Below are 14,197 nucleotides of genomic sequence, written 5' to 3'. Positions count from 1 at the left end.
AAAATGTATTCATGCAATTTTAATAGTTTATTTATTTTAGTATTTATCCCTTTAAATATTTATTTGTTTATGTTTTTAATTTTGCAGGTGAATCACAAGATCTACATTCAATACATTTGGATCTTCAATGTGGTTTGACAGTTGTCATCATTATAACACTAATAGTAGGAATAACAATAGCAATAATAATAATAATTAAAATATGAATATTGAAATAATAAAAAATAGGATACTGAGGGAAAAAATAGAAAAGATCAGGCTTTAAATCTGGTCCCTGTGTGAGTGTTTCTGTGGATATGGCGACAGGGCTGTTGTCAAAACACCTACCTTGCAGTTTGTCTGAAAATTAACTGTGACTTATGAAACGTTACACACACGCACGACCTACCCACACAATCGCCCCACATCTAAAGACTGATACAAAATACACACATATGAAAAAAAAATGAAAAGTCTTGCTTTCAAAAAGTCAAATCTTGCTGCTGTTTGTAAAGACATTAAATTTAACTCAAGCTTACAGAGCTTTGTTGCACTGTCCTGCCCTGAGTTCTGATTTTCCTTCCTCAAAGTGATTTAAAATCTCACTGATGTTTTATTGCCCCCCAAAAACAATTAAATTCTGTGTGGAGGACAATAAAAATCATTTAGAACAGTAATAACAAAAAACTGGTAAAGTGAAGGTTGCACATCTGTTGTTAGTGATGAGCAGTAAATTAAAACATAATCAAATCAAACAGAACATAACTTCCCTCGTCAATTGGACACCCCAGAACCGTGTTTTCATGAAATCGGAAAACGTCACGTACCTTTATGTTTCCGTCAGATGTGAACACAGCATTTCTTAACAGCGAAGACAATATTGACAATTTCATCATAGTTACGCATATACAAACATGCACATACAAACAAACAAATAGATGTCGATTGCTGCAAAGCGTAGGATTCTAAACCCTCCCACGCCAAATATTTGATTGTGATCTGCAGACAACACAGAGGGATGAATAAAAACGATGGGACAATTGGATCACTGAATCATGAAAAGTGATCCTGAGCGCGTTATCTTTTTGCAAAGGCCAATGAATATAGAGGCTCATTATGTATGGTCATCGGATGGCGAATTAGCCTTCAAGCAGAAAGCGATCATACAATGGAGCTCACAGCTATCAAAAGAGAAAAAGAATAACAATGAAATAAAGAAAAAAAAAAGCTGTATTGAATTTTCCTTACCCTTTACTCAATTTGCAAGGTAATATAATTTACTGCCGAACAATGACTCGGTGATAGGCCGATGATTGAGACGATGGTGATTAGAGGCTAAAGTTCACCGTGTTATAACCCCGGGCTACGTAGTTGTCAGAATATGTGTAATTGTTTGAATCACAGCCGTCATTCCAAGGAGGCTTTTCATTATTACAGTTATCACTCAAAATAATGCATCTTGATTGACTGACAATGGCTCGCTAAAAAGAGGTAAATGTTGGATTGTTAACCAAAAAACATCACCATGACTATGACTTTAATTTACATGAAACCTCTTAAATCACAATACCTGAACAGAACGGTTAACTGGGTGCCTCTTTTAACAAAGTACGGCCGTATTTAAAGTGCCCAAAGGAAAGGATGGAATCATTTTTCTTTTTGCAAGCTACCTCGTAGGATTTATTTATTTAGTCATTTAGTGACTATTTAGTCACATTTATACATACAGTATACATACACATTGATTTATTTATTTATATATGCATATATGTATCTATTTTTGATGTATGAATTGATTTATTAATTAAGTGTCTTCTGTTCAACACCAAAGTTTTCGTTTTGGTCTGGAAGTCCAAGTATCACCACACAAGTATTTAAAAATGACCTGCATTGCTGCTAAAAACAACTGCCAATTGCGTTCTTATTTACAAGAAACGCAATTTATGAATAAAAATCAACATCGACAGTTGACCACATTGGCTTTGTTTACTTATTAGCAAGCACCAAAAATTGTGTAATTACATGAAAACTGCAGGTTACTCATATGAAAATTAATTTTCATATGAGTAAGTCAAAACATCAACCGCGAATTAGTATTTTACATCTTTAGTGTTATAAAGAAATGAATAGGAAATTGAGTTTTTGGGAAACAAATTTAGGGATACGAGTTATTATGTGGCAATTTTTCATTAAAAAGTAATATTTTAATTGACAAGTGGAAGAAATACTGATAAGAAAATGGCCATTGTCAGTAAGAGGCACTTGATATTCTACTAAGGCTATTATTAACTTTTATTGTGTTTTGTTTTCTTGTACAAACAAGCACACTCTGTGCATCCTTTAATGAGTTGCATTAATCTCATAATCATATAGCTACAGCTACACACAACACACACACACACACACACACACACACACAAATACACACACACATGCATAATTTGTCGGACCAGTTTATATCTCAAGCAGTTTTTCACCTAATATAGTTGAAATGCTGCTTGTGGTCTATCAGGGGCTCTTGTTTTTCAACCAAACAGTGAAAAACGACGCTGGGTTTAAAAGCTCAGAGAGCTCAAAGTTAACCCCTCTGCTGTTCTGGGAAACTGCCAGCATTTTCTGCAATTACAGCTGCTCTCTGGGTCCTGCCCTGGTTTCAGATCATGGCCCCTGGTGGGAAAAGTCTGCTCCACACATCAATATTAAATAACAAGGGAGAGGCTTGCCAGAGTTAAATGGCTGGTCATACGGGGTTTAAATAGTGTGTGCTGGTAATGCTGGATTCAATGAAATAAAAATAAGAGGTTATAACACTAATACTACTATTACTGCTAATGATAATAATGATAATAAAAATAATAATATTATGTTTATGTATTATAACACATTGACAACTAATTATGCCACATCATAAATGCATATCAGCTGTAGATGAAAAAGAAGACAGTGAATAATGTAAAAATTTGAAACACTCATTAAACCAAAATTTTGTTTTCGGTTTGCATCACATTGATCCAGGACCATATCAGATATTTTGAAGCAGATATTTTGAAAGGACAGAAAGAAAGAAAGAAAGAAAGAAAGAAAGAAAGAAAGAAAGAAAGAAAGAAAGAAAGAAAGAAAGAAAGAAAGAAAGAAAGAAAGAAAGAAAGAAAGAAAGAAAGAAAGAAAGAAAGAAAGAAAGAAAGAAAGAAAGAAAGAATAATATATATATATAATATATATCAAAATAAATATCGTATAGTCATGGGTGTTTCTAGAAATGACTTTGACATTACTGACATACACACACACACACACACACACACACTCACAGTGAGGTCAAATGTGGTTCAACCTCTCGAACTCTGTGGGCAAGCGCTTGAACCAAACTGATCGATGAGTCTTGAGGGATTATTTTCATTGAAGAGCATAAACAGTGATGCAGTTTATGAAATGACATGATTGTTTAATGTCACTCTACCTGGCACTGTCTAGAAAAGTCGCGTTACCATCCAACCAGTGGCGTCTCAGTAGATCGGGTCCACGGCCAATAGTCTTTAGCTGAGAGCTGTATCAGTGAGGACCGGCGTGTCGATCCGATTGAGCCGCCTTGGCATGTCACAGGCAGTAAAGACCCTCTGATTGACTCCTGCTTGGATAGCATGTCTGACTCCATACATAAGTAATGCTGAGAATTCAATAGATGGATAGCTTGAATGGATTGATTCGGGCAGGCAGAGCATTTATTTCAATGCAGGCAACAGGAGATGGACTGGTAGAAGGTAGAAACGACTACTCTATGTATATCTGGAGACTTGCATAAGGAGGAGGATTGGTGGATATTTTTCTTTCTTCATTTATTTTCCTTTTTTTTTAACAGCTTTTCTGGTGATTTTCAGAGGACTTTTTTTTTTCAAATCATCTAAATGTATTTTTTTTTCCTGATGGTGCATTATGTATTTCATTTTACATTTGTTTTTGCTTTGTAGAATAGTACATTTGAAAAAAAAAACAAAAAACAGATGTGAATATGGAGTCCACTAGTGGCCACAGACTATCAATCATACCTCATGTGACTGCGCATGAACTACATTCACTGCTGTGCTACGTCATAAAATCACATTTTTAGTAGAATTACTATATAGTGATAGCCTGTTAAGATAGTAAAAAAATAAATAAATCACATTGATTCATTCATTATCTATTCTGCTTATCGTGCAATCGGGATCATGGGGGCTGGAGCCTGTCCCAGCTGTCATTGGCTGAGAGACCGGGTTCCCGCCGGACCGGGAACAAGTCAATCGCAGAGCCACACATCCCGGCAATTTGGGGTCTCCAGTTGACCTTCTGCATGTCTTAGGAGAGGGAGGAAACTGGAAAACTCAGAGGAAACCCAGGTAGAAGCAAGGAGAACATATAGACTCTTCACCGAAAGGCCCCCTTTCAAAATGTGTGTGTGTGTGTGTGTGTGTGTGTGTGTGTGTGTGTGTGTGTGTGTGTGTACGTTTGGGTACGTCTTTGTCAAAAAAAAAAAAAAAACTAACCCCAGCTTAATGTTCTGTATATTTCCTGTGCATCTTGTATTTGCAAGTGTTATTTGCAGTGCTTATGTCCTCTATTGTAAGTCGCTTTGGATAAAAGCGTCTGCCAAATGTAATGCAATGTAATGTAATTTAATTGAACCTGCAAACTCCTTGCTGTGAGGCAGAAATGCTGGCCACCACACTAACAAAAAAAAAAAATCATAACTGAAAAAAGTTGTGATTTTTATTTTAAAAGTGCATTTTAATTACTGCCTTAGCTGATAAATATCTTTATAATATTACAGTATATACGCAATTTTTTTTTGCAAATTTTAATTCGTTTCAATTATTTCCCTTTTTCACAATTATAAGGTTAATATCTTCTCGCCCTTAATGCTCCAGAGAGCCTTAGAATTCAGTCACGTCTGGTTGTTCAGTTATGTTTGCGGGCTGCGGGATAGTGTCAGTCTCTGTTTCAAGGTTCATGTACTGTAAAGCCTGCAGAGTATCTCTTTGCGAGGATTGGATAGATTATTTATACGTAGTAGTAAATTAAACATGGAACAGCAACATCCAAGAGAAATTTTTACGAAGTCCACTTTGCTCAATCCGTATTATTAAGAAGGAGAGGAGGGTGTAGAAAAAAAATCAACTTGCAGAGAGTTTCAGGGTCTCTGGGCTAAAAGTCTTTTCTCTTGAGATGACACACTCCCAGCCAGAATGGTGGGAGGGCAATTAGCAGGTAGAGGGTGGAGCAGGACGGCGGTGCAGCTGCGAGTGTCAACAGAGTAGAAAACTGTAGTTTATAATGTGAGGCTGTGATTGGGGATTTCAGGCAAGACAAAAATAGCATTCAGTAAATGTCCTTCTGTGTGTAGGTTGTGTAATTATCCTTTCCGTCATCAACAAAAAGCCTGCATAAACATCTAGGTTTTTTTTTCTTTTTGCCAGCCACTGCCGCGTATTCCATCCCTTGCACAACCCCAAGTGTGTTGTCATTCTTTGTCAGCAGGGAGTGGAGGCAGACATGAGCTTAGAAAAGCATTAGACAAAGCACTTGACCCAATTTGGCTTATATATGAAAACACCTGGCCATTAGGTTGAGATTTAATTGCTTCCTGTCGTTAAAATCACTCGAGGATCCTATTGAGTTCAGGTTTGTCAGGTTCAGCAGTCTGGTGAGTTGGGACGTTATGCTTTGATTACAGATAATTACAATATAAGTAAGTAAGTGATATTTTGTTTTTTGGAGGGGGTAGTGTTGTTAATGGTCTCTCATTTGGCCCAGGAGTCTTTCCTGCCTAAGTGACCATAGAAAATGCAAATTAAAAATGAAAAAGAAGTAATACGGTAAGTAAGATTGAGACATAAAATGAGGACAAATTCGTCAATGAGGATGAAATATGTAGATCAAATTGTGGGCTACGACTCACAATATATGGATATTTAATAAAAAGGAAATAAAGGCCCAAAAAACATTTAAGTAAGATTAAAAAAATATACCGTAAGATCCACTGAACAGGTTAACTAAAGCTTTATCATGCTGGAATTAAATGTATCGCTCTTGTATTTTGCCTCTTACATATCAAGGAGGATTGGAAATACATATCAGATGAAAGGACATACGCGACATTTTTTAGCCGGAATAAAACTGATTATTCCTCTTTTTGCCAATTTGAGCTTGTAGCACCACGGTTCATTTTCTGAATATGCATCACCACCTCTAGCTCACAGGCAGCGGCTGGCAAATTCAACAATGCCTTGAACAATTTCACTTTGAGGGCGCCACACAAAAGCAAGGATGTTTTCATGCCATGAATATTTATTGATAAGAGATACTGCAGGAGAATTTGAGAAAAAAAAAATGGACTGATAAATGGCTGAAGAGGAAAAGTATCAGGATAATGACACAATGACTAAAAGACAGCCAGGACGAGACAGACGCAGGCCCGGTAGGAAATACAACACTGTACTCCCTGTAAACCCTGGAGGAGGTCTTCTATTAAAATGCAGTAAAAGTCATTGAGGGAGTCTCCCCTGGTATCCATATTCAGAGGCCACCACTGATTGGCAGCACAACAAGACTGGTGGGTATGAGACCCAGTGGGCTTCACCGGCGGTCTCCATCATTATGCTGGCAGTGCTATCATTTCTGGGGACAGATTAAAATGTTGGTGATTTCAAAAGAAGCAGAAGGTTTAACCACCAAGGACTCCATGTGAAGTCACTTCGAACCAACTCGTCCGTACGCTTCATCCGTGCGCGCACACACTCACACACACACACACACACACACAGTAACATGCCAGATACTTTAGCAGAGACAAGACGTGAAACCAGTTTAACAACACTAAAAGAAAAAAATCCTTGAAAAAATAGTTGGTTGTTGCTGCTTTTGTCTGTTGCTTCTATCCATACCTATTGAATGTACATTGCATTAGGGTGAAAATGATTTTTCCGCAATTTCCAGACAATGATAAAAAGAAAAAAAAAATTGTCTCCTTAAATGGTACCAGCATATGCAAGGATCTTCCCTTTAATGAGAAAGTGTCTGCAGATGCTATTGTCGATGTCCTGTGCAAGGGCAAAATCATGTTTTGTTTCAATATTTTTTTCTTCATAAATAAGTTGCCATAAGTGATAAAAGTCTTAATCTCTTTTTTTCTTTGTGTCACATTAAACAGAAGTATCAATCGATGTTCTTTGGAAAGTGATCTACCTAGCAATGGTATATTCAGTTGTCACAAAACCTACAGAAAACTGTACAGAAAACTTAAAGTTAAAGTTCCTGAAGATGCCTGAAATTAATTTCTGATTTTTTCATATCTCTTTTTAATCACGCATTCAAAGCTGGTGTAATTTTGCTCAGAATTTCATCTTTCATCCGAGCATCCCTCGGTCTCGCCGAGATGTTGACAGCTGAAAGTATCCAGATTTGCTGAAGTCTGCAGTGCTCATCACTCAGAAATAGGATTTTTGACAGGCTCAAAATGACGTTAGCTGAATGAGAAAATTGTCAAACAAAACCAATATAACATCTTAAGGTACTGAACTAAACCGATAGATGAGACAGCAGATTATTGTAAAAGGGATGTAATTGTCGTGAAATTTGATTGACAGAGTAGATGTAACTTCAGTTTTAGCAAAATAAAAAAAAAGAGATTTGAAAGCTTACCGAACTGCATCTATTTATTGAAAAAAGAATGACATTCTCAAGAATACATAAATCATATCAGTACTAAGTACTGAAAAAGTAAATTAAAATCCTTTTTGAACACCTCTGTATGTAATATGTTTCTTCCAGATTAAACACCATTTATCACCTTTAGACAGCTGCAGATTATTCTACTTCATCTATTGTGTGTATATATATGTTTTATCATACTAATCATATATTTCATTATATCCACCAGAAGGTTGGATTATATTTCTTTCTTATATAATATAATATACATTATATTATATTTCTTGTAATATTTGTTTTGTTTTTTTTATTCATCAATTTATTAATATATATATGTTGACATTTTTTATTGCTTTTGGCAAATTGTATTTTTTAATCATCTATTTGTTTTTTCAAGAATTCCACACACTTCCCATTTAATAACAACTCAAATTGCTTCAATATTGGTTGTTTTTGGAAGCAAGCAAGCAAGCAGCTTCACTGATGGCGGTATGAAGTTTTGTTTTGATATTAAAACTGATATCGGTTCTGTAAATTGCCATTTCACTAGGCGAAAGCTATGTACTTCTAATTCCATCCTTTTGGATTTTTAGATAACTAATAGTCTACGATGTCGAGTGTTATTCTTCATTTTATCATTGTTTTTTTCTAATCTATTTATGCAAGCATATTTGTAGGGAACGTGTTGATGAGTTTTGAATTTTTAATGAATACATGTCTTGAGCCTCTTTGGAGTTCGTGTTTCCCACAACAAAGGTGCGATTACGGAAGAAAATGTCACAATACATTTAGTTTTACTTTTGCAACTATATGGATCCATCCATTGACCTCATTTTAAATTTCTATTTGTGGCTGTAATTAGTTTTTTTCAATGTATGATTAACAATTTGCATGGAACATCTCATTAAATGTCCCATTATAAATGTCTTTCTTGATATTCAAACCGATTAATAACTTTCCAGCATCTAGCAGATGTCAATTTGTTTCGTTTGTTATTATTCCACTGACTGTCTTTCTATCAGTAGCGGTGGTGATTATTTTATCAATAATTGTAGGTCTTCGAGCAGTTATTGTCAACGGCCATTAAGGGATATAGTCTGCTACTTAATATTGCCATGATTAAATGCATTGTTGTTGGTTTAGCAAATCAATATTGAACTCTCCATTGCCCTCCATTTATTTCCAATGGGTGTGGATGTAAGTCTCTGGTCCCCCTTTGTAATAATTTCTCCATCTAAATTTAAAATGTCTTGCTATGCCAAATTCTTTCTTTAACAATAGCAGTAACCGGATTTCCTTCTTTTACATGCATGTAAGTTAATTTTTGACTCAATCAAAAATGTAGGACTTTTAAGAAAAAAAAAAAAAAAACATTTCCAACAACCTCAGCAAATAGGGATTTTTCCTCACGATGACGCCTCTTGGTTATCCTTGATTCTTTTAAAGTTTTCTTAGAAATCACATACATTTTTGTGAATTAAGTCTCCAGGTAAAAAAATTGGTATTTGATGATTTACAAAGGCATTTTTATCAAAATATATATATAAAAAAAGTATATGAAACCCTCTAAGATAGAATATTGAAATAAATGTGTCCATCAGAATCTTTTTACTTCTCTACAGTCAGAAAGTACGTACGAGAAACTTATAATGCAATGGAAAATGATGTTTTACTCCAAAACAGCATTTAAATCTTTTTTTCAAGACTTTTTTGTTCAAATTTGAATTCCCTCCAACTTCTAATAAGGTCTGTTCAAGTTGAAGTTAGTCCAATGCAATGCAAATCCACTAAAATGGAAAAATAAGCACCGCCACCGTCTGCATTTGTTTTCAGTGTTCACAGTAATTACTCACACTGAGCACATGCCATAACCTTAAGTTCCTTTTTTATAAACTTAGGTCAGATCTAACTCTCACAGCAATTGCAGCTGATATAATTGAGCTGTAACTTTCTAAAGTGTCTTCTTTGTGCATTAGCATGCAGGTAACAGTCATTAGCATGATTTTTTGATGACGTTGTTGTTTTTGCTACAAGTTTTTGCTGCAAGATTGAAAGCATCTGCTTTCAACATGCGTTGAAAAATATTTTTAATGTATAGATTATTAATACTGTATATACTGTTGTTCCTCTTTTACTATGTATGTATATGTGCATAAATATTTGTAATTATAGCTTTCTTGTTTTTTATTTTTATGATTTTTTTTATGGTTTGTTTTTGCAAGATACTGACACTTCTTATTTAACTGTTTGATTTTGGAGATCCAATTCTATTATGAATATTCGAGGGAAAATTAACAAGATGTGAACACAGTGTCTGATATTTGATTTACATTTAAATGTTTTGAAAGGAGAGCTAATTCTATTTCATTACAATTTTAAATGGTCTTTAACAGCCTGCTCCACCAGATGTCTGTGTGATTGATTATGGGATTTGTGAAGCCAATACTATAACTGATTTTGAAAGAAAATTAACAAGATATTAACAAATTGTCTGATATTTGAGCTGTATTTAAATCTCATTATACTGTTAAAGAGTATTTAACATCCAGCTGCACCAGATGTCAATTTAACATTAAAAACACATCTATTTAATATTACAAAGAGTCCCAACAGAAATATTTGGGTTGGAAATAAAAATTAGGTTGACATTAAAACCCAACCTTGGACTTACTATGTTGAAAATGTCAACATCAAAATATAATAAAATGTCACACTTGGGGGACAGTGACATTTGGGCATTTTCATCAGACAGCAGGCAATTGGTTAGTTTTTTAAATCAAATAATTTGCATTCACCATACTGATATTTACTGATATGAACCTAAAATAGTATATGTAGTATATAATAGTACATCAAATTGGTTGTTCTTTATGGTTAATATCATGTTAGTTACAAATAGTTGCTATCAAATGTGTCCAACATGTATTTTTTGTAAATAATCTGCAGTTAGAGGAGAGTCATATGATTTGTCACAGAATTTAGCCAATCTAGGTATTTTCCCCACCTGGACTAGGCATTTGAATCAAATCCCAGTCAGCACATAGCCTCTGGGCAAACGGGAGACGTGTATGAAGGTCATGAAAGAGTCAGCAGTTTATGACTTGTCCTCCAAATGATTGTTGCTGTTCTGGGTTAAGACTGAGTCTTGGTAAAGAAAGCATGGACAGGTGAAAAGGTTATCTGCTCAATGAAGTTTCTTACTAAGAAACACAGCTGCAGGGCTATTTGTGTCATCGCCTTCCTCAACACCTTCTGTCTACCTCATTCTGCTCGAAGAAAGAGATGGAAAGACGCCTATTACCTGAATCTGAGTGGAAAACACAAGAAATTAAAACAAAAAAAAAATAGCTGAATGAAAGAACACTTACAAAGTAGGACCTTAAATGGGGCTATTATGCCTGCCTTGGGAATTTTTCACCCTAAAATAAACAGACAAAGCCACTTAATCTACACTGAGTCATGCTTGTTGGAAGTCACATCTTTAGTCATCATTTGACGTTGCAGCCAGCGAAGATACTGGGTGGCCCTGGATCATGAATTATGCCTAATATATATGATTTTTATTGGATGTCAAACAACCTCACATTGATATTTAAGTGTAGGGTAATTCAGATAGCAAGCGTGGCCATTTTGGCACAGGAAGCTCTCGGTGCGATTTCCAACTTCCTCAAAAACTGAAACCCTAACTGATCCTAAGGGGCACTCAGCATCTGCCCACGACTCATTGTTAAAATGCAGAGCAATAACAATGTCCAAGGAATTAATAATGTAGTGCCCCCAGCACCGAAAAAAGAAAAAAAAAGAAATTTAAATAATGGTCCACATACAATTGCCTTAAACAGAATAGATCTAGGAGTATTCTGGCCAGAAGTTGGAAGTGCTAAACACTGAATCGCCGCATCTCATTCCTTCTTATATAACATAAATATATATTGTATATTATATAGCCGCTCAGCGATATGTAGTTAAAGGTGGGTTGTCTGTTCTGTAAATGGCAACCAGCTTCATGACATGACTGTCACAAACTGTTCTGCAGTAAAGTTCCCTTTTACACTCTGCGGGTGCGACGCCTCCAGTGTGTGTTTGGGGTGACATTTGACACTTAATGTGCTGTGGCGCTGCCAGTGTGTTTTGGGATTGTCCTGTCTCTAATGATTAAGGCCAAAACAAACTGGCAGTGCCATGCCTTTTCAAAAACAGGAAGAGCTGAACGTAGAAGAGTGGCGTGAAGTGTCAGAGTGTGTTGTATGTTTTCAGTGTGTTTTGGACGGCCTGCAAGCAAGTGCCTCTCCCCAAATTTTTCTTATAAGAATATATCATCGGATCTGAATCAGAACATCTTTGTGGCTGGTTCTATCTATCAAATACGCCCTTAACAATTATTTGATTCTTTACATGTTTGTTTGTTTATTCTGGCATCTATTAAATACAAGCCAGCACCTCTTGTTCAAAGTCAGCAGTGTTTCTGCTTTCTACAACCCTTCACCATTAACCCCTCGACATCCTTATCTAATGCAAACAAATTGACTCTGAAAACTACTTATAATGTAATTAAGTCTTTTGGTAGGACCTTAACTCGTAGGATTAAGTCAACCATAACTGCTGTTTCCTCCTTAATCTAGAAGCATGTTTACTGCCCCTACTGTTTTGCTGTGTGGTGTTCCTTTAAGGGTATTTAGTTTTTGATGAGTCATATTTTAAATAGGATTGAGAGGTACCATTTTATAGTCTCTGTGTTTGTTGTTAGTGCATATATATATTGAGCTTATTGTCTTTGCTATCATTATTAGTAGGTGTATTAGCATCAGTATTACTATTAATAGTTTGTAATAGAAATAATTCTCAATTCCCATTAATGTCATGAAATGTACATGTACAGAAAGACATTAATGGGGTCGGTTTCCAATGAGTTTACATTTTTGTCACTGTGACTAATATATTCCTCAAACTCCGCCCACCATGTGACCTTGACACTATTTCTTCTATAGTTTTAGTCTGTCGGCAGATGCAACAAAGATGGCCTATTCAGAATCGCTTTCATTGAACTGGACAATCCCCGGTAATGCAATTTATCTGGCTATTACTCAGGATACATACTTGTGTATATACCTAGTTCCAGTGCCTAAGTGTATTTCTTTTACAAAAATGGTATTGATCAAGTGGGGATCGCCCTGATTTGAGCTGGCCAGTGGTTGCCGTCAGACCATTAGGGCAGAAAACAGCCCAAATCAGACCTGTTTGTTTTGTCTGTTTGCATCAAAAATTGAATGTGTTTTATGTGGTTTTGTGTAGTAATATTGAAATCATCTCAAACAAGAATACATACCTTACAAAAGTTCTTCAAAGCATCTCAAATAAACTTCATCAGCTCCCTACATCCCTCCAAGTGTTTAATGAAGTAGAGGATGGGGTCATAAATTAATTTAACAGATAGAGATCCCCTTAATACTCTTCTCAACACAGCAAAAAAAAGAAAAAAAAAAGAATCTGCTGAGTTTATTGTTTAATGGATGTATTGGCAAGCGGGATGTGAGGATTTAGTGCACCTTAAGGGAGTCCCTCTTTTTTAAAAATATGCCTGTGAGATCTCATCTCATATTAATTCGTCATAGAAAACGAAGCTGTACCATTGCTCTACACTGCCCTCTGGCCAATTTTGAGCTATTCACTTCTGCGCAAAGTTACTTGTTCCTCCAGATTTATTCTCCAAGTGCTTGTTCCACAATTTAACTTGGCTTCTTTCCCTTACATCCTTTTGTCCCTCTTGCTCTCCTAAATATTCTTTCACCTATTGAATGTGACCTTCTCACAATCACCAACCTCCAGTGGGACGGTTAAAACTGAGCTACTTTCTTCAAGGCGCAGGACGAAAAAGGAAGTGGGCAAATAATGTTGCCAGATTTGTCTTTAGAATCACCTGCATTCTTTGAACGAGTTCTACTCAAAGTTTAAAATGCAACTCTTTTATCTGTTTGCTGCACTTGTAGTCAAGGACAGGCTGCCCTTTACTGGCATTGTCCAACAAAATTTAAACTGTCTGTTTCATGTTTTGTCTTTTTTTAAAGTTCACTCATGTCAATGTGATTGTCCCCTTTTCGATTCCACTCCTCCCCCCCCCCCCCTTTCCCCACAACGTCCCCATGTCTCTTTGACAGGTGCAAGTGCAACCTTCATGCCAACAGCTGTGTATATAAAAAAGAGAAGTTGAGCTGCGAGTGTGAACACAACACCACGGGGCCAGACTGCGGCCGCTGTGACAGGAATTACCAGGGCCGAGCGTGGAGTGCTGGCTCCTACCTACCTATCCCCAAGGGCACTGCAAATATCTGTGAGAACACACACACACACACACACACACACACACAAACACATTCACACACAAACCACAGGTATGCTTAATAATTGATTCCCAAAAAAAGCGTTTTTTTTTTTTCAAAGGCACAAAGGTGTAGTGTTGAAGACAACATTTTTTTTGTGTTTTGCCATTTTAATATATAATAACAAGGTATAATCTAATTGTTATCCCCATATT

At 36.0% G+C, this 14,197-nt stretch overlaps 1 protein-coding gene across 4 annotated transcripts in view; it reads left to right on the top strand.

The window, feature by feature from the left end:
* The window catches only part of ntng1a (netrin g1a), a 121,161-nt gene that overhangs the window by 71,780 nt on the left and 35,184 nt on the right, over window positions 1–14,197 (top strand). For all 4 annotated transcript variants that reach the window (XM_086151473.1, XM_086151471.1, XM_086151470.1 and 1 more), the window contains exon 4: window positions 13,821–13,993. In XM_086151473.1, the coding sequence (XP_086007599.1) occupies window positions 13,821–13,993 (173 nt within the window). The remainder of the gene's footprint in view (window positions 1–13,820; window positions 13,994–14,197) is intronic.

The sequence above is a fragment of the Fistularia commersonii genome, chromosome 8 (genome assembly GCF_037954325.1).
Source record: "Fistularia commersonii isolate RoL2024-O1a breed Wild chromosome 8, RoL_Fcom_v1.0, whole genome shotgun sequence".
NCBI classification, from domain to species: domain Eukaryota; kingdom Metazoa; phylum Chordata; class Actinopteri; order Syngnathiformes; family Fistulariidae; genus Fistularia; species Fistularia commersonii.
The sequence above is the reverse complement of the archived record's forward strand: the minus strand, read 5'-3'. Positions and strand labels throughout refer to the sequence as shown.